Source organism: Notolabrus celidotus, chromosome 24, assembly GCF_009762535.1.
Source record: "Notolabrus celidotus isolate fNotCel1 chromosome 24, fNotCel1.pri, whole genome shotgun sequence".
NCBI lineage: Eukaryota > Metazoa > Chordata > Actinopteri > Labriformes > Labridae > Notolabrus > Notolabrus celidotus.
In genome coordinates, this window is record NC_048295.1 from 3,807,534 (window position 1) to 3,828,121 (window position 20,588).

At 43.7% G+C, this 20,588-nt stretch overlaps 2 protein-coding genes across 10 annotated transcripts in view; one reads left to right on the plus strand and one right to left on the minus strand.

Annotated features, from left to right (window-relative positions):
- Positions 1–20,588, plus strand: part of LOC117807989 (peripheral plasma membrane protein CASK-like) — a 46,541-nt gene that overhangs the window by 22,250 nt on the left and 3,703 nt on the right. For 3 of the 9 annotated variants that reach the window (XM_034677360.1, XM_034677353.1, XM_034677351.1), the window contains 21 exons: positions 610–715; positions 2,154–2,231; positions 2,326–2,398; positions 9,066–9,168; positions 9,970–10,148; positions 10,623–10,745; positions 10,952–11,035; positions 11,444–11,543; positions 14,055–14,176; positions 14,347–14,424; positions 14,957–15,037; positions 16,538–16,726; positions 17,163–17,241; positions 17,369–17,454; positions 17,567–17,635; positions 17,913–17,981; positions 18,259–18,294; positions 18,629–18,667; positions 19,005–19,201; positions 19,357–19,472; positions 20,233–20,313. In XM_034677360.1, the coding sequence (XP_034533251.1) occupies positions 639–715; positions 2,154–2,231; positions 2,326–2,398; positions 9,066–9,168; positions 9,970–10,148; positions 10,623–10,745; positions 10,952–11,035; positions 11,444–11,543; positions 14,055–14,176; positions 14,347–14,424; positions 14,957–15,037; positions 16,538–16,726; positions 17,163–17,241; positions 17,369–17,454; positions 17,567–17,635; positions 17,913–17,981; positions 18,259–18,294; positions 18,629–18,667; positions 19,005–19,201; positions 19,357–19,472; positions 20,233–20,313 (2,059 nt within the window). In that variant the 5' untranslated portion in view covers positions 610–638. The remainder of the gene's footprint in view (positions 1–609; positions 716–2,153; positions 2,232–2,325; positions 2,399–9,065; positions 9,169–9,969; positions 10,149–10,622; positions 10,746–10,951; positions 11,036–11,443; positions 11,544–14,054; positions 14,177–14,346; positions 14,425–14,956; positions 15,038–16,537; positions 16,727–17,162; positions 17,242–17,368; positions 17,455–17,566; positions 17,636–17,912; positions 17,982–18,258; positions 18,295–18,628; positions 18,668–19,004; positions 19,202–19,356; positions 19,473–20,232; positions 20,314–20,588) is intronic. The other 6 variants (XM_034677352.1, XM_034677354.1, XM_034677356.1 and 3 more) reach the window with 3 other exon arrangements.
- LOC117807997 (probable G-protein coupled receptor 34) lies at positions 3,598–7,373 on the minus strand. The gene is made up of 3 exons (XM_034677376.1): positions 7,154–7,373; positions 6,998–7,072; positions 3,598–5,591 (listed from the first exon to the last, which is right to left on the minus strand). Exon 3 carries the CDS (start codon positions 5,582–5,584, stop codon positions 4,313–4,315), a length of 1,272 nt encoding a protein of 423 aa, XP_034533267.1. The 5' UTR covers positions 5,585–5,591; positions 6,998–7,072; positions 7,154–7,373; the 3' UTR covers positions 3,598–4,312.

Consider the following 20,588-nt stretch of genomic DNA (forward strand, 5'->3'; position numbering starts at 1 on the left):
TCCTGTTTAGAATGTTTAAAATCACATGCATGATCTTGCTAGAAAGTGCAAAAGTTACACCAGACAGTCTTATTTGTCAATGACCCATTTGTTTGTGATATTTGTGCATTTGTAGTCCCCACAAAAGCCTCAACCTCACCTGCAACTCATGTTTCATAGGAGCTTAAACCAGCTATTTTTTCAATGTAGTCTGGTTTCATCTTTATCAAACATCTGTCGCTGTTGTCGTCTCGCATCAGTGAGGACGAAATGAAAACAGAAGCCCCCAAAAACTCATTCTTCTCTCCATTTGTGTCTCATTCGCACGATGCATTCTGCAGGAAATCACAACTGTCCCTCAGCGCTGAGATTTAACAACCACATTTGTTCGAGTTTGACGTAAAATACAGGAACTACTGAAACAAACGAGGACATAAAGTCTGTGAATGTGTCGATAGAGGAAGCGCACAATGAAATTAAAGAAATGAAAAGCATAATTCAGTTAGTTTCTGTCGTCTGTTACATTACAAGCTTAAAATCTTTGTGTAAAAACATTAAAAAAAATATGAAAATGTGACTTTTTTGGGGTGTGTGCACAAAACTGAATTACTGTTTCCTTTCTTCTTTCAGATCTGAAGCGAGAGGCCAGCATCTGCCACATGCTGAAGCACCCTCACATCGTGGAGCTCCTGGAGACCTACAGCTCTGATGGCATGCTCTACATGGTCTTTGAATTGTGAGTCTTTCTTCAAAATCAGGTTACATACTTTCTGTCGGTTAGATGCCTCTCCCAGTAGCCTCAAATACCCGGCTCTGTTTTAGTGTGTATGTTGAGGGCTTGGAAACAATAGGCGGTTTGTGACAACTTGCTCAAGTGGCTGAAATGTCGACTGATGTAACAGCCACAGACTAAATTTAACGGCACATAGCGGCAGGTTGCTGTGCTTATTTCACACCCTCTAACCAACACGATCAGCCCCCTCGTTTAAGTGGTTACAGACTTTGTACTGAAACACGAAACAAGTGCTGTGTAAGGTATGAAAACTCACATAGTAGACATTAGAGACACTTTGGTGAGCTCTACACCGGGACAAATATCAAGTAATTATGATCCAAAAACGGTGACATTTTTTTTGTTTTATTTCGATCTAACAAGGCCATAAAAAATGGCATCATGGAACCAAACATCAAGACAGGATCAGATCCAGTCCCGTCATACAGAAAGGACTCAGTCTGAAGGACAAACTTCCTTTAACAGGCAGAAACCTCCAGCAGGACCAGACTCATGTTAGACACACATCTGCTGACACCGTGTTGGAGAGAGGGATAGAGGGAGAGAGAGAGAGAGAGACTCCAGAAAGGTCTATGGTTAGTAACTTTAATGGGACAGGGAGAGTTAAAGTAAGGGACAGACAGACAGAGAAGAGAGACAGGATCCCAGTGTGTCAGTCTAAGTCTATAGCAGCATAACTAAGACCTGGTCCAAGCCTGATCCAGCTCTAACTATAAGCTTTATTATAAAGGCAAGTTTGAAGCCTACCCTTAAAAGTAGAGAGGGTGTCTGCCTCCCAGACCCTGACCAGTAGATGATTCCAAAGGAAAGGGGTCTGAAAACTGAAGGCTGGACCTCCCATACTAAAATATATCCTCTTTTTATTTATCTTATGAAATGCATAAATGAAAGAGACTATATTCTCTTCGTAGAACTCTGCTCATGAGAGTCTTGCTCTGCCTAATTGCTCAGTAATGATTATAGCATGTTGCGATCTAAAGCATCACTGTTCAATATAAAAGTCCACGGGAGACGGCTCAGAACGAGGGAGCGGCTCTCCACTTCTCCCCGCAGCTTAATGTAGTAAATGTAATTTTTTAATCAACTCGCCTGGTTAATTAGTTTCCTCTGTGTGGATTTTATGGCATAAATCTGTGTCCCACATTCTCCTGAAAGCCTCCCCGGGGACTGCGCCGGCTCAGAAGTGCCGTAATGAAAATATAGTGCCTCCATGTTTATGCAGTGACAGCAGGTTGTAAAACGGCTCCCTGACGGACGGGGATTGATATTCTCTGTTTGAACACGAGTTGGAAAGTTGTTGTTTGTGTGAATTGCTTTCTATAAATCACTGACTCAAAACTGACTTCCTCTGTCTCTGATCTTCCTCTTTCTCTCTCCTCAGCATGGACGGAGCTGATCTGTGTTTTGAAATCGTGAAGAGAGCTGACGCCGGGTTCGTGTACAGCGAAGCAGTAGCAAGGTGAGCAGACTTTAACATTTAAATATATTAATGAAGCTGAAAAGAGAAAAACACTCTTCATAATCTCCTCTTCTTTATTTGTTTGTCCGTCCAGCCACTACATGAGGCAGATTCTGGAGGCCCTTCGGTACTGCCATGACAACAATGTGATTCATCGTGATGTGAAGGTGAGCTCTTTCACACTCTAACCACCACGTGTGTCTCTTTAAGGTTCCCCACACAGTTCAGTGTGAGTTTACTCAGTGCCAGGCCTAAATAAATATACGTATAAAGAAAGGATGATCAAGTGTCAAGGGCTGAAACATGTTCATAAAGATGTATTCAAATACCTTTTAGTCCCAGCAAACAATATCGTCTTCATTACAATCTATAAAGATGAAGAAAACGTTAAATTAAGGAGCTTAATCTGGTGAATGTTTGATATTTTTGCTTTAAAAAATAATAAATGTCTAATCAAAACAGTTGATTTATTTATGTATCATTTGATGGATTAGTCAGGATTACATCAGAGATTAAATCAGAGGTTTGGTGCATTGTTTTTATATTTTCTTTGACTTATTTAATAAAATTAATAACGCATAACTTTAAAAGTATGTCTAAAAACTAAAAAAAGCCACTCCTTAATATATAAATATTATTGGAATTATGTAAAAAAACAGAAAAGGGGTCAGTCTGGTTGCAGCTCTTGCAAACAGGGACAATTAAGTGTAAGTGTGGTATTTGTCAGGACACCCAGCTTGAAACCAGGACAATCCTGTCCAAACAGTGACGTCTGGTCACCATAGATTAGCATCAACCAGTGATTCAGCAGGATTAGCAATCTAACACAGGCGACAAACACCACCACACCAGATGGAGCAGTCCTGAACCAGGCCCCTGATCCACACACCAGCCATTTAACAACACACTCCCCGAAGGGGAGCCTTGTTTTCTGTGTCAACTAATAGCTCTGTGTGCTGGTGGGTCACACTCGGATACATGCTGACTGGGGTTTGTTTTGAATGTGCCAGATGGGTGGTTTGTAACGCCGTCAAGTTAATTCAGGAGAGTCGAGAAGGTTTACAGTCCAAGTTAAACTGACTGATCATCTTTAGTTCAGAATATCAATACCAATACCAAAAAAGACACGACTGTAGTGAGAACACAGACATCAAGACCTGGACTCTTCATCTCTCCATCACAGAGCTCATGCTAAATACAGTTTTATAAGATCATAACTGTAGTAAAAAGTCTTATTTTTACATGGGAGGTCTTTTATTTGAGACATTTTTGGATGGCACTGTTGGATCACCTTCTGCATAAACGCTGACAGTCATATCGCCATCACAGAGCTCCTGCTAATCCTTAAAGTTGATAAAACATCTTGACGTGGGAGGTCTTTAATTTGAGACATTTTGGGGATGGTTAAGAATAATACAAATGACAAACAATATTTTTATTACTTGACATTAATACACAACATTTAAGTTGCTATTTCACATCCTTTTGTCTTGTTGTGGGACAGATGTGGACATGACTGCATTAAAGCTGAAAGTCGTGTTGTTATGTGCAACTATGCAGGAAGTAAACAACGGGGAGGGTGTTAATTTTTGGAGCCAAAAGGTCACACACTAAAACTGTCCTCTGATGCCTGTATCAGTTCCTGTGTTTGTGTGATCATGTCACACAACTAGTGTATATTCTGCTCATGGAGTGACGGGCAAAGAGCGATGTGTCGGCTTTATTCAGGACAAAAAGTTTAATTTATTTGCACCATCATTTCTGCAGTCAATAGAGCTATGTCATAGCTTCTGATTGAGGGGATTCATTTGGCCAGATCCCAAAACTGTTTGAAACTGCAAGTAATTTACTCAATGAAGAGTGTAAAGAAGGAATATATGCACATCTTGCATTCATAGGAAAGGAAGTGCTGTCTATGAAAAGCTGCAGTTGTGATATTCACTGAAGCACATCTCCTCAGACTCTGCGGTCTAGTCAGTCTCTCATTCAGGTGTTAATCTCTCAAACAGATATTCACAGTAATAAAACATCTTTATTATAAAACAAGAATTAGTTATGTGTATGAATTGTCAAACATGTGTTCACTGTCGGCCACTAGGGGGCAGCGTGGTCAGTGCAGTGCGGACCAGGTTGGAGTTGATGACACAGATGCTTGTCCTCGGGGTGAGTGAGGCGTTGTTGAGTCCGGCGTTGTTGAGTCCGGCGTTGGGCGCCGACCCTCGTCTGAACTCCATGGTGGAGCTGTTTGAAGTCGCGTCGTTCAGGAAGAGCAGCCGGTGACCCAGCCGATGTCCGAGTGCTTGCAGGGCGGCTTTGCGTACGGAGCCTGACAGCAGGAAGTACATGACAGGGTCCAGGCAGCTGTTGAAGGCGGACAGTAACAGCATAACTTCATTGGTGCGGTCGACCAGCTGCAAGTAATCACAAGATACAGATCCGCTGAGCTGTGAGAGGATGTAGACGGGGCGGAAGGCGTGATACGGTCCAAAGCAGATTGTGAACAGGAAGAGGACGAAGAAGGACTTCTTGGCAGTTCTTCCGTACCTCTGCGCGTTAGGGAGGTCCGGCTTGTCCCGTGACACCCTATGCAACTGGGAAGCGATCTTAGCATAAGAGACGACGAGCATGATGAAGACGAGCCAGAACAAAACCACCAGCACTGCGTTGAAGTAGGCTTTCCCTTTGGCTTTAGTGCTGCGCTGCCTGTACTGGAAGCACTGGCCGCTGTTCTCTCTGTCCTCGGCTGTGGCGATCATCGGCAGCAGACCCATCAGTGACAGACCCCACAGAGCCACGCACGCCACCCAGCTCCACGGCCAGCTGTGCCCCCACAGCGTCAGCCTCATGCCTCTCCGCGTTCGGCTTTTCCCCTTCAACCTCAAGTATCTGTCCAGGCTGATGAACCCCAGCAGTGTGATGCTGATGTACATATTCATGTAGAACAGGTTCCCCACCACCTTACACGCCACAGATCCCAACACCCACTTGTTTCCGTTTACATGGTAGAACACTCTGAAGGGCAGGCACGCCAGAAGCACCAGGTCAGCCACAGCACAGTTAATAAGAAACACCCGCACAGAGTTGCGGCTTGAGTGCAGGAACAGGAAGACCCACAAGGCGAAGAGGTTCCCCACAAGACCGAAGAGGAAGAACAGCAAGTACATGACTGCCAGAGGGAGGCGGAGGGCCGCATCATCAAACGAACACACCGTGTGGTTCTGGGAGACCGTTGAGTAGGCGGAGATGGAGGTGGCGGAGACGTTGGGTGTCATCGTAACAGGAGGAGAGGAGTTGTGTGGTGCAGAGGCTGACAGAGTGAAGAAGGGTGGAGAGGTGGAGGTGAAGGGAGTCATTGTGGGTCTGAAAGAGAAGGAGGGAACAGTGTTACAGAAAGAGCGGTCCAGCTGGTCTTTGGGTTTTACACAGACTCATCTTTTCAGGTTATCATGTGGTTTTGTGTGATGATGACGTTAAAACAGAAGCGAGCAGCTGTGATGTGACCTTTAGAGACAAATGCTGTGACCTTTATTTGATTTATTTACTTGAGTTTTAATGAATGTATATTTGAAATAATTTAATTCCTTTAGAGTTGTTTTAAGGGAATTGTATGTCTTTTAAAATATGTTTGATTTATTGATCCTTTATTTTGCTGCCCATGTAATGCACTTTGTAACCTCTTTTTAAGAAGTGCTCTACAAATACAATTATTTTTATTATCTAAAATTCAAAAAATGAGACATACTCAAAATGTATAAGTTTCAAGGCTGAAAATAATTCAAAGAAACTTAAAAAAAATTACATCATAATAAAAAAAATACTGCTAACATTTAATTTCTAATGAAGATGAGTTAATCAAGCATTTTTCACCTTTTTTTTCTCACTCTACTCCTAAAAAAGAGAACATTTCAACAACTAAACAACAAATATTTAATTTAAAAGAATAATAGAAGTGTTCAACCATATTTGCTTTGCATCAGTTTTTAATTTTAATTTCATTTAAGAAGAGAAATTAATCTTTAGGCTTTTAATTTGTCTTGTTTAATATAAAGAAATAAAATAAAAGCATTTTTAGAAATTTAAAATATTGGAAAAAGTACATTTTTCTTAATAACTGAAATTAGTAAAAGTCATTTAAAATATTTTTATATTTTCAAAAAAATTCTAGATTTTTTTACTTTACCTCATAATAATGTAAAATAAAATATTTAACATTTTAGTTTGTGCAAAATATTGAGTATACATATCCCGCTTTCAATTTCTTTAATATCTGATTTAATTTAATTTAATTTAATTTGAAATTATTTGATGATGACAATTCACTTTCATTAGATGAAACAAAAAAGTTTCAAATGATGGGAAATGTTAAATTCTTTTTTGGTATTTTGACATTTTAAGAACCACAAGTGTGGAGCAGAAACTTTGAGAAAAGGTTGCAAATTGACTCATTTGAAAATGCACCCTGTAAAAGTCATCAACATAAGCAAAAAAAAAGTTCCCCTTGTTGGCACCTTCTGGGAAGAGTCTGAAGGGTGAAGGGCAAGAAAGGCCAAGTGCGCACATTATGAAAGTGAGTAACGCACAGGGCAGGGTGTAACGTGGTTTAAAGCTGTGAAGGTCACACATGTATAACGGAAATTACAGTAAAACGTGCAGCACAGCACAAAAGAGGAGCTCCAGAGGTGAGATATTGAAGTCCTGAAGTGTAGTTTTTGGCTATATAGACCATGAGGAGTCTCAGATGTTCAGATTCAGGCAGAAACACTCACCATCAGTATCCCCTCTTCTTTCAGCACAGCTGCAGTTTAAGTGAGCAGTCCAAGTTGTTATCATCCTCCATTAAACTGCAATAAAGAATACATTATGAGAATAAGCGCTGTAGTTATATAACGCTATCTTAACACTTATTCTTCTCCCGTCTTCACCTTTCTCAGCCGTCTCGGGATGACTCATAAATCCGGCGGACTCCTCACTGTCTGCTCTTCCTCTTCTTCTTGAAAAGCTCTTCTTCTCACCCTCTATCCTCTCATGAGTCTGCTCAGTCTGCCGGGTCGTCCTTCCTCTGCTTCTTGTTTTCTGCCTTACTCCGCAGATGCTGTGATCTTACAAGCTCCACCCCCCCTCCCCTAAACCTATACCACAGTGTCACCAATGTTACGAGAAATAGAAAAATGTGCAGAGGAAGCGAGCCCACCACCACTGAGCACACTCACACACTCACACACTCACACACTCACACACTCACACACTCACACACTCACACACTCACACACAGACACTCCCCTTGTTCCTGCGTCTGTCACACACTGCCCTACTCTGCACTGTCCCTTTGAAATGCGGCAGGAGTTCTCTGAGCATGGAAGGATGCTGAGAAAGTGATATCTCTCTGCAGCATCATTGATGTTTTGCATGCTCACTTTGAATGTATGTGAGAATATATAGATAACATCAGCACGAGTCCAAATACCTGTGAAGGAACTGAAAAGAGGTCATAGCCTGCAAGCTTGTGAAGACACAGCAGCATCTTGCTGGCTGAGTCATTCGAGACTTCAGCGTTAAATAACTTTAATAAGAAGTAAGTTATATCGTACAGCTCACATAGATTTCCCTCTGAATACATTGTGTTTTATGAACCACCTGTTGTAGCTTAGCACCGGGTTTACTAACCGCGGGGCACAGCAGATATTTTATCTCCTATCCTCCTCTGTGATATTAATCCTGAACAAATAGGACTCAGGAGGAAAATCAGGGTTGCCAACGACTCATCTAAGTTTAAATAGATATTGGAACTGAAGAGGGATTCAAGAGACGGGTGTTAATTTAGTTCAGGACATAGGAAGATTAGCTAGACTTTGACTTTTAGCCTCCTCCACACATGCACTAATTTTAGATCAACCTTAACAAATGCAGAGAAGTGGGGCTTTTAGCTACACCAACCTGTCTGCCAAATCAGCCGTGACTCTGCTTATGCAAATTTTATAAAACTGATACGTTTGCTGGGATGAAAGTACACATATTTACAGTACTGGCACGAGTATATAAAGCTCTAGCAAGCAGGAAGAGTATGATACAGCTTCATCACATGCATGAAGATAAAGCTAGCTTTGCAGCAGTTGCATGATAAAAACACGATCTCTGTAGCTGAATATATAATAATTATAACATAGATAATATCACCTGCTTTGTTCTCACTTTGACAGACCTCGACTTCTTGCAAACTTTAAGGGACCTGGTTCCAACGAGTCTGGTGCAAAATGTTTGTTTGCGTTCACACATGCAGCTAGAGCTGGGCGATATTGAAAAAGATGTTATCATGATTGGGTTCAATTTCTTCTGTCCATCCTCCCAGTTTGAAAAAGAAGTAAGAGTTGCTTGAAAAGTTGCACTTGACTAAGTTGCAGAAAGAATGAAGTAGAGTATGTTGTGGGCCTTATGTTTAGAAACTGGACATCTTCGTTGATCAAAATAGCATCACAGATTCGTGATTAGATCGAATTAATCTGACTTTATTTCTCATAAGTGCATCTTAACAATGTGGTTAAAACATATTCATTTGCACGACCAGATCCTGCTGCAGGAGTTGTTTCCTCTCTAAAGCAGCATCTTAATAAATACTGTGGTTACAGTTCTGCACGTACTCTTGTCAATGCGAAACTGAGGTTCATTAACCAACGCTCAAATTATGGGACGTTGCACTTTTGCATAGTAAGTAAAGCAAAGCTCTGCACAGAGGTGTTCCTCTGCCTATAAGTCACTTTAACAGATTAATACAACTCCTCTTCTTCCTCATTAAATACACCCACATTAACTTTACTGCATCTTGCTTCCTCTCTGCAGCCTCACTGTGTGCTGCTGGCCTCCAAGGAGAACTCTGCCCCCGTCAAGCTGGGAGGGTTTGGAGTCGCAATCCAGCTGGGGGAGTCCGGATTAGTCGCGGGAGGTAAGGATTGTACTTTTTTGTCCTCCTGCATGCTCTCTCACTCTGCACAGAAGAATTAGACCATCACTTAAAGGATGGTGGTTCATTTTCTGCAAAGAGGGAACCTTGGCTGTGGATCAGAGTTAGTAAGCGGTGTTCAGAGAAAACATGTGACTGTGGTTAGAAGGTGAGTAATGTCTCAGACCTGAGTAATTGTTTTGCTGCAGCTCCAGGTTTTTCCCACAGTCTGAAGACCAAAGGGGAGAGGGGATGTTGGAGTCAATGCACTTTAAAATCTGCTGTGTTAGAAGAACTCTTAGTACCTTTATTTTGGAAGAGTGAGCAGCGTCACCTCTTTTTAACCTCTTGTCGTCATCATCATGCACGTAAAGGAAACAGTGATAGAGCTAAGGGACTCCAGAAAGGTCTATGGTTAGGAACTTTAATGGGACGGATAGAGTTTAAAGTAAATGATGAGGGGGGTGGGGGGAAGGGGGTGAGATAGGATCCCAGTGTGTCAGTCTAAGCCTATAGCAGCATAACTAAGACCTGGTCCAAGCCTGATCCAGCTCTAACTATAAGCTTTATCAAAAAGGAAAGTTTGAAGTCTACTCTTAAAAGTAGAGAGGTTTTCTTTTGGGTTGCAAAGTCCACATGATGAAAAGCAGAAAGAGCCACACAGCTGCAGAAAGTTGCAGACTTTGCAGAATTCATGGAAATCATCACACATGAGCACAGTCTGAACCCACATTCCAGGCTTTAGTGTCATGCAACACCATCTTCAGCACTTTTTAAACGTGTGTTCTTGCTTGATTCCCTCAGGTCGGGTGGGCACTCCCCACTTCATGGCCCCTGAGGTCGTGAAGAGGGAGCCATATGGCAAACCTGTGGACGTGTGGGGATGTGGAGTCATCCTCTTCATCCTCCTGTCTGGATGCCTTCCTTTCTACGGCACCAAGGAGCGTCTGTTCGAGGCCATCATCAAAGGGAAATACAAGGTAGTTGTGAATCAGCCTCTTTGGCATCAGTAATGGATCCGTGCGACCTCAATTATTGTTACATCTCTCCTGCGCCCGTTTATGCAAACCAGGCACGCTCCAGTAAATCAAAAACACACCGTCCTGAGCTTTTATTACGGCTGCTTGAAGTTTAGTGAGCGCATTTACTCCTCGCTTTGACAAAAGAGCGTGAGAGGTGGAGAATAAACTGTTACTGTCAGCAGAAGACGTGGAGATAAAGCTCTGATGAATCGTCAGCTGAGAGGTTGGTGCTCTAATCTGTGGCAGATGCCGTCCCTGCAGGCGGGCTGACGGACGACGCAGCGGCACCATGCATCAAGCTGCTGCGCTATTCACACATGCAACTTCGTTTCCCTGCAGAAATATGGCGGATGTTAAAATATCCGTTGTAAAAACAGAACCAGTGCAGGTTTTACGTGACTCTAATAGGGTCTGGTCTTGTGTTTTATCATACAGATGAACCCTCGCCAGTGGGCCCACATCTCAGAGAGCGCCAAGGACCTGGTGCGACGCATGCTGATGCTGGACCCCGCTGAGAGGATCACCGTCTACGAGGCCCTCAACCACCCTTGGCTGAAGGCAAGAATGCGTTCACTCCTACTTCAGAGCATTTTGACTTTTCTGAGCATTTACAGGGACATAAAGAAGTCAGAGTCACCCCCTGTTTTTAAACCACAGCTCAGCTTTCACATCCTGTGTGTGTGCTCTACATCTCCTCTGTTGTCTTCATCATCTTTACTCGTAATAACGTGGAAATCTCTTCTGTTTTTCGTGCATGTGTGCAGGAGAGGGACAGGTACGCCTACAAGATCCACCTGCCTGAAACCGTGGAGCAGCTGAGGAAGTTCAATGCCAGGAGGAAGCTGAAGGTTAGCACTTGTCATGGTGTTGTTGTTAAAAAGGAAGTGTGTGTTCCGCCACCCTGTGCAACTGCATCTAATAAATGACCTAGATAAAAGGCTCTGAGTGATTTTTAAGATCCCGTGAAAGGGGAATACCTACACCTCGGTCACATTTATTCATTAGATTTTTTATTTTGCATATTTTTGTGTCTGAATAACTCAAAGTAGAAATCCAGTGACAGTTTTAAAAAGCATCTCCTGACCTTCACATGTTCTGTAACCCTCCAAAGCATGAGGTGTGTTTCTCTGTGTTAAACCCACAGTTCCTTTTTATGCACTCGTATTCAAATCTGTTACAACATGTAGATAAGACCACAAAAAAGGGCCTCTTGTGGCTTTCTGTAACAACATGTTCTCTCTCCATCCCTCCTCCAGGGCGCGGTGCTCGCTGCTGTCTCCAGCCACAAGTTCAACTCTTACTACGGGGACCCCCCAGAGGAGCTTCATGACTTCTCTGATGACCCCACCTCCTCAGGTAACTCGAACAGGGATGTGTCTTTTTCTCCTTGCAGCTGAAGAAGATCCAACATGCATTAGATCAAATATTATACCAACAATGTTTTCAGTTGGATTCAGTGGTGATAAAAGGATGAAGATTCAGCTCTACCTGCATGCAAAGATCCACTTAGCAGAGTCTCAAAAATAAAGGGATGTAGCAAACTGCATGAAGACTTAACTCTTCCTGCAAAGACTCACTTCTGCACAGTCTTAAAAGTTCTGTAAATTAGGGGACACTTCAATTTCAATTTATATTATTCCAATGACAGCTGCCTTCTGTTACACCAAACTCCTACTTTGTGAGCTGCATGTGTGAACGCAAGCCGCAGAAATTTTGCTCCCTTCTGCAAAAGTCGGGGTGAGCTGGTTTGCAAACTCAGCAGGTAAAAGTGGAGAACTTTCCCCTGAAGCGAGCGAGAGGGCGATGACGTTATCCACGTACAGCTGAGTCTCTCTGTTTCCTGTACTGAAAACCAGACTGTGTCGAGTTATGAGACATACTTGGCAAGGCAAGGTGCAAAAGAAGCTGGACTCCATAAAGTCTGAGTGACTCACGTTAGCTTCATTCTTTGCGGCCGTCAGAGTCGATGCAGCTGCGTTAACCTTTGTGTATGGTGAAAACTGAAACATGCACACGCAGCGCAGACCTCGCTGCGTTTCTATTCCTGTGGTTTCTACTCTAAAGTGAACCTTGGCTTGTTTGGGTGAAGACAGATGTTGCCCAACATCCTCACTTCCCTGTCTCAGCCTTTAACTTTCACTTCCCTGATAAGCACAAACCGCAGCAGTCCAATGGTTATCAGCGTATTGGAATCAGTCGTCGTAAAGAGCAGAAAATGAGCGGCGTGTTACATCACCCCCTAAGCTCTGCATATTTTCTGCTCGGGTTCAGAGGGAGCCGCTGCAGCCAGACGCGCTTATACAAACACGTATGTTCTTTCTGCTGAGGCTGGCAGTCTGGCGCAGTCATGCTTCCCGGTGCCTGGTTTATTTTGGTAGCCCCCCAGACGTGTGCCCGCTCGTAGACGTGTGCAGTGCTTGCAGCAGCTTGGCAGATTATCCACAGACTTGGCTGCTTGTGTTGCTCTCTCCTGTGTTTCTCCTCTCTCCTGCCCTCACGCTCCCTCTGTGACTGTTTGCACTTTTCCTCTCTGAGTTCTCTGAGCTGCTGTGACCCTCCTCTAATCTCAGCCTCTCTTTCTTTGGTGTTCTTTTCTTCCGCCGTGCTGTCTCTAGGACTGCTAGCCGCCGAAAGTACGTATCCCCCTCCCAACCCTTAGACTGTGTGTGCTATCATCATGACCTCATCATCATCATCATCATCATCATGAGCATTTAATTCTTAGTGTCGGATGATGTTAGCTCTTAATCCTGCAAAATGGCTTCCTCAGTCTATTCTCCTGTCTTTTTAATCCAGGCGATTTTGAAGATGATATTCTGTTTACATGCATCTTAAGACCCAGTCCCATCTTACAGACAGGACTCAGTCTGATCTCATCTTAATCCACCATGAGCAGAGCACTTTGCAGCATTTAGCAAGTTACACTGGCAAGGACAAACTTCCTTTAACAGGCAGAAACCTCCAGCAGGACCAGACTCATGTTAGACACACATCTGCTGGGATTGTATTGGAGAGAGGGAGAGAGGGAGATGAAGAGAGAGAGAGATAGATGATAGTGGGAAGACGGATAGTAGCTGGAGTCTGGCATGTCCACAGCAGCAGGAAAAGTCTGCTCTTAATTTATATCCTTGTTCCTGTTAGGAGGAGTATGATGCATGTAAACAGAAACGTCTCCTCTGCTGTGTTTCTCATTGTGCACAGGAAAGCTGAATCAATGTCTCATTCTTGTGTCCTTAAATCCATCATTAGTCCAGCTTGAACATATTAGTAATCAGGATAATGTCACTTCTTATTTGATAGCGTCTTCGTAGGGAGTGTATGTTGTCTTACACGAGAGCCAATCAGCGCAGGATCGCTCAGTCGCACCTCACTTTTTTTTTTTTTTTACATCAGATTGAATTTATTCCCATGTTATTTTCGCTCTTTCACATTCCTCTGTCTGATTTCTCTGCGGTGTGACCCTTTAATCCTCACTGTAACTTTCTGACGAGTCTTTCTCCTGCTGTTGTATTGATGCCATGTACGCTGTTTCTCTGGTTTTGCTGCATGTGTGGGCGATGCAGCAGGTACTTGGGGTTAAATAGTTCTGAGTGTTTGTGTGTCTTTGTGTGTCTTTGTGTGTCTTTTTGTGTCTTTTTGTGTCTTTGTGTGTCGTGTTGTCTTGTTTGTGTTGTTTCGTCGTGTTGTGCTTGTTTTCTTTGGATGGTGTGTTAGTGCACAAGTCTGTCCGTCTCTCGTGTTCAGTGTTTGCATTCTGTCTGGGACTGCTCTGTGTACCTTTTGAGTGTATCTGTGTATGAGGCAGACAATATTTAAATGTATAACGTCTGTGTGTGTGTGTGTACGTGTGTGTGTGTGTGTGTGCAGGGGCAGTGTCACAGGTTTTGGACAGCTTAGAGGAGATCCATGCCTTGACGGACTGCAGTGAGAAAGACATGGACTTCCTCCACAGTGTCTTCCAGGATCAGCACCTTCACACTCTTTTAGATGTGAGTGAAACCTTCCTCCTCTGCAGTACTGAAAGTGACCACTAGGTGTCAGGAGAGCGCCATCTGCTTTCTCTACATGCCTTCTGCTCACTTTTTTAAATCAGTGATTAAAGCAAAGAGTCAGATTGTTCAGCTCCAAGCTCAAGTGTTTTTTATTGATTTCATTTCAGCTTTATGATAAAATCAACACCAGGTCGTCGCCACAGATCAGAAACCCTCCAAGTGATGGAGTGCAGAGAGCCAAAGAGGTGAGGAGCATGCACAGGTCAAGTAGTTGTGCAACATGATTCCCCTTTCATGCAACTTTTGGACCAGATATCTGAAGTTTTACGGGTTAAAAAAACACCATTTATTTATGTATTTTTGTGCAAGAAATGTGCTTAACAAGAATACAATTAAATAACAATAAGAATGATAACAAGAGCAAATAAATCATCATTTATGTTGGTGCTTATCCTTAAAAAAATTACAATTTAGAAAAAGGAAACCAAAAACAGTCATTTCACCGTGCAGGTTTCTGGAGTTTCAGCAGCTTTAAGTTGTTTTTGTTTGACTTGGATCTGATTTAGAAGTCATTCTGATCTGAAATAATACAACCAGCAGCTTCAGCACCCTACAAGTATGTTATCAATGGAGTTTGTGGCTTGGTACTGATTATGTTAAAGCCATTACAGCCTGCAGACCAGACTTACCCTTCCCAATCCCAAACACTTGAATGTCATTTTACAATCTTGTTGACATTTCTGAGCTCTTTGTATCTGCTTTTTCTTCTCCCATCAGGTACTAGAAACCATTTCATGTTACCCAGAGAACATGGAGGCCAAGGAGCTCAGGAGAATCCTCACACAGCCGCACTTCATGGTGGGACATCATAACAGAAACACACACACATTTGTACTGCTGTAGAAGGTCTATATTGTTGTTGTGTGTATGTAGAGTAGGTTCACTGGTGTGAGTACTTACAACCTAATGTGTCAGAAGACGAGTTCTTTTGACAATCCACATAACTCCCTCAGCCACAAAGCTGCTTAGCACCTGAGCTCGGCGAGCCCTCGGGCGGGGATAGAGGCATGTAGAGGAGAGAGGCAGAAGCATTAGAGCGACTGGGAGAGAGGAGCTACAGAGAAAAAGTACTGAACAGCCAGGCCTCATTGTGGATTTGCTGGCCCCCTTTTACACTGACTGTCAGTACCACCTTGTCTGTCAGTTGTTTCTTGAGACAAGCAGGAAGGATTTTATTGAGATGCATCTGAGGCAGAAAATAAGAGGGTTCATTTAAAGGTACTGTTGAAGTCTGTGTTACTTTGGGGCAACATTAAAGTGTTAGTAAATAGTGCAATAGTAGATGTATTCTTTTAGCTTGTAAGTTATAGTTTTTTAACTCTTTGTGATGAGTGTGCAGCAGCTTAATGTAGGACAGCACTGTTGTAGTACTGGGTTAGGAGCACAGCAGGCGGTGGTGTTCCCCTGCGCCGGTTCAGTCTGTGTCACTTACTGGAGCTGTCATGCCTCAGGTTTGGTTCAATCCAATTAGAACGTCCTGCTCTCTGACCTGACTGGCTGGAAGTTTCCTCCTGCCATGCACAGCACTGATGTTTATGTTTGCTTTTGTCTCTGACATTCCACTGTAAAATAACATTTTTCAAAATGATATGAAGAAAGTAGACACACACACACAAACACACCCACTTGTAACACATTCATACGTATGCTAGATACATGAACGAACAACAAATGTGTGTGAATGATTATATTTGAGTAAGTTTGCATGTGTGAACTTCTGTCTTTCATCTGCAAAAGCTACAGCAAACAATGTGTGTATGTATGGATGTATGGATGGATGGATGTATCTATGGATGTATGTATGTATGCATGTATGTATGCATGTATGCATGCATGCATGCATGCATGGATGGATGGATGGATGGATGGATGGATGGATGGATGCATGTACATAAAAAAAAGACATAATAGTAAGATGGTTGAAATCTGTTAGGTTGGGAGTCTTTATGTGTTTACTCATGATTCTTGATAGAGGTCTGATTGAGTTTCTCTGGAGAGCAGCTGTGATCGTTTGGCAAAGGCCCCTCGTTGAAGTGTTTGTGAAAAACTCACAGTGTGTCAGTGACATGATTAGTGGCTAAAGAGGATTAGTGTAAGCCACACTGCTTCTGATGTTGGGAGCAAAACACGCACAAACACACCGATACTGAATGGAGCAGCACATGCGGCTCTTGTGGCGAGGAAATGTGCCGTCGGGCTGCTTCTTCATCTCTCAACACCAGTGTGGGATTTACTGAACGGTGAACTAGGTGCTGCGAAGTCGAACCCATGACTCATCACTACGTGTTTGCCTTCCAGGCTTTGCTGCAGACCCACGATGTCGTCGCCCACGAGGTCTACAGTGATGAAGCACTAAGGGTGACGCCCCCGCCTACCTCGCCATACCTTAACGGAGACTCTCCGGACAGCACTAACGGAGACATGGACCTGGAGAACGTCACCCGGGTTCGCCTCGTCCAGTTCCAGAAGAACACAGATGAGCCTATGGTGTGTAGAAACAGTGTGTGTGTGTGTTTATAAAGGGAAGTAGGAAAAACAGAGAGAGAGAGAGGATGGTTTCCTGCACAATAGTCTTACTGTCTCAGGTTGAGCTTTCAGTATCAGGCCAGATTAAAGTCAACATGTAACCTGCTGCAGATAAAGTGAAACCACAGTCTACTGGAGACAGATGGACTAACAGCCTGCAGCTGAAACAAGCTGGTGTCAATCCAAGGAATCCTGCTCTCAAACTGGGCACTAGTCAAAGTGAAGTAGCTGGAAGTGGCAGTAAAGTTAATCCAGAGTCATTCCCGGTAAGATCGGGGAAACCAACCATCTGTGTGCACCTTTTGGATAATCTATGAGCCGGGTAAGACGGGGTGCATTCAGTAATCCGGAGAGTCAAATATTAACAGTGTTTAATCTGCATTTCTGTTCTTTGCAGGGCATTACGTTAAAAATGAACGAACTCAATCACTGCATCGTAGCTCGCATCATGCACGGAGGGATGATCCATCGACAAGGTACAGCTGCAAACTTCATATCTTACTCTCTCAGCTCCTCCCCCCTGAGGTTTCCCCTGGCGCTGATGTTTCAATGTTCTGGAGCCTCTTTCGTAGCGTTTATTAATTCATTATTTCCTCGCCTCAGGGACTCTGCACGTAGGAGACGAGATCCGAGAGATTAATGGCATCAGCGTTGCCAATCAGACGGTGGAACAGCTCCAGAAGATGCTGGTAAGACACACAGATTACAGAGTGTCCATGTGGATTATTTAATTCAATTTAAAGTCAAAACAAACACAACTCGGGAAAGTTAAATGTTTATTTTTCTCCTTCGTCCACACAGAGGGAGATGAGAGGCAGCATCACGTTCAAGATCGTTCCCAGTTACCGCTCTCAGTCCATGTCCTGTGAGGTGAGAGATCACACACGCACACACGCACACACACACTGCAATGCTCTCCTTTCTGGTCTTCCAAAGAACACAATTAACAAACTGGAAGCTGTTTTAAAATCTTTAATATGTCTTGCCTTTGTTTTATTTCTGTTTCCTTCTTGTTTTCAATCGCTGTAAAGCACTTTGGGTTGCATTTGATTTGTATGAAAGGTGCTCTATAAATACAGATTGATTGATACATTTCTGCAGATTCTAGGAGAGTTTGAAAATATATATTTTGTCTCCTCTTTTGCAGAAAGAGTCGCCAGATGTGTCCCGACAGTCGCCTGCAAACGGTCACGCCAGCGTTACCAGCTCCATCCTGGTATGTGTCTGCTGTTACACACACACACGCACACACACACACACACAAAAGACAGGACAGGTGAGTCATTCTTAAGGTTAAAGGTCATAGACGGATGATTGACTGGTCCCCAAATGGAAGCTAGAACATGTGGAGCTCCCCCTGCTGGCTGTCTGCAGAATAGACCTTACAGCGCCTCCTCCTTGTTAACAGATGGGACCTTTTTTCTCCTCTACAAAAATAAAAGCAAATGTTTAAGAAGCATCTCTAACCTGTCGGCTTCTCTCCTCCAATCCAGGACCTGCCGTCGACGATCCAGCCTAAAGGCCGTCTGGTAAGAGTCCCTTCTTCCTTCACTTCACCTCCTTCCTTTTGTCTCACACTCAGCTACTTTTACGACACTAACTCCTCCCAACGAGTCCAAGTCTGCATGACGTCTGTGTCCTCTTTCATTCACACGTCACATCCACACACTCACCAACGTCAGGCTGCAGTCCGGCCTCTAAATAACAAAGGATGAAATGTTAGGAACCCTGGTTTGTCACACATATCTCAGACTCAGCATCCCTCTGTGGGTCCCTCATCACACCCTCTACGTTGAAACACCCCGACATTCTCTACTGCATGATTTATGTGTAAGTGTGTGTGTGATGCTCTCAACCCCATAGATCTCCAGACCAGCTATCAAGGACAAATTGTCCATCAAGGTAAGACGTTTAAGTCTAAGTGGACCCTTAGTAGAAGTAGATCCCAGCTCCTCCTCCCACCCCCCATCCCAAAGTCTGGTTACTCATCATGTAGCTCCCATGCTAGCTCTCAAACGTAAAGACAACAGGTGGTAACGGGATGTGGCTGCAGGCAGAGTTGTGGTAAAGTGCTTTTCCGATCATTGTGGTCTTGCTGTATCCGTGCCCTCTCCTGCTTCAGCTTCAACGCTCCCTCGGCTGACTTCTAGAAGCCTAAGCGCTGCATTTCAGACGAGTATAGCCTTCCTCTCCTGTATCGCCTCCTCACTTAAGCTCCTCTGTCTCTGTCTCTCTTCAGATTTACGTACGTGCTCAGTTCGAGTACGACCCGGCCAAAGATGACCTCATCCCGTGCAAGGAGGCCGGCATCCGCTTCAGGGTGGGCGACATCATCCAGATCATCTCCAAGGACGACCACAACTGGTGGCAGGGGAAGCTGGAGAACACGAAGAACGGCACGGCGGGACTCATCCCGTCACCTGAGCTGCAGGAGTGGTGAGAACGAGAGACACTCAAGGGGGACAGGTTCAGGGTTTTATGGATTGTGGTCTTGATATTGCAGATGATCTTAGTTGCAGGTTTTGCGAGTAGATTCACAGAAACATGCTCCCTTCAGGTCGATTGATTGTTGTGTGTGTTTGCGTCTGCAGGCGTGTGGCGTGTATAGCCATGGAGAAGACCAAACAGGAGCAACAAGCCAGCTGCACCTGGTTTGGGAAGAAGAAGAAGCAGTATAAAGACAAGTACCTGGCCAAACACAACGCAGGTAAGACCTCCAACACTTCCTCACACAGATAACACAGCAGAGCTAATGCTAACAAGCTGTCATTTGATTTGACTAATGCTACGTAGTGTGAGATAACTGTCCCTCAATGTGTAACTGCATGCTGTGTCCCTCTGACAGACCTCTCCTGCTGCTGCTGCCTCAGTTTGCACTTTGTTTCTAACAGTGTTAACAGCTTTCCATGTTGAATACTTGAGTGATTTCTTTAGTTTGTCTGTTTATTAACCCTTCCGCTCCCGCCCTCTGTCCATATTTCATGCTGTCTCTTACCCAATGACATGGCTGCATGTAAGTAACTGCAGACAGCTGGAGTCCAGCTTCTGTGTTTTTCCTCCTCCTAATGTCTCCTTGACTTTGAGCGATAGCTGCTCTGTTAGTTTGAATAACTCAGACTGAGGTTAGTGCAAATGAGCACGTCAAAGCCTGCTGGTGTGAGACCTGGACGATATGATTCGAATAACTGGGCTCTAAATTGTAACCACAGAGGCGTTAACGTCTCATTTGCTCTAGCTTTGCTTCTGTCCTAAAGGTTTGCATCTATTTATGGAGATTAGCATGTTAACTCAAGTCTGTGTTATATTCTGGAAACAGTTTAATCAAATGTAATCACACCTCACATAGCCTTTAATTTAACACATGTACTCACTTTCTAATCAGCTATATTTAAAGTACTCAATCCCTGCACTGAGCATGTGTGACCTCTGACCTGATGCTAACCTTGTGCTTCCTCTCCACTCTGCAGTGTTCGACCAACTAGACCTGGTGACCTACGAGGAAGTGGTCAAACTGCCGTCGTTCAAAAGGAAAACCCTGGTTCTCCTCGGTGAGTTCTTGTGTGTTTGCAGAGTAAATATAGGAGGAGGAGGAGTGACTGAACGACTGAGCCCTGAAAGACAGACCTCTTAAAGTCTCACTTCTCTATCTCTGCAATAAAGTCTATTCAAGGAAGCAGCTGGTCTTCATGATCCTGCAGAAACAACATGAATCTTTCAATGGCAATAAAGACAAACTTGACTTTAATGCATGCAAATAACAAATGTTATCAAACCTGCAGAGGACAGGAGCTTGTTGGCTTGAGCAGAGACTTCTGAGTCCTGT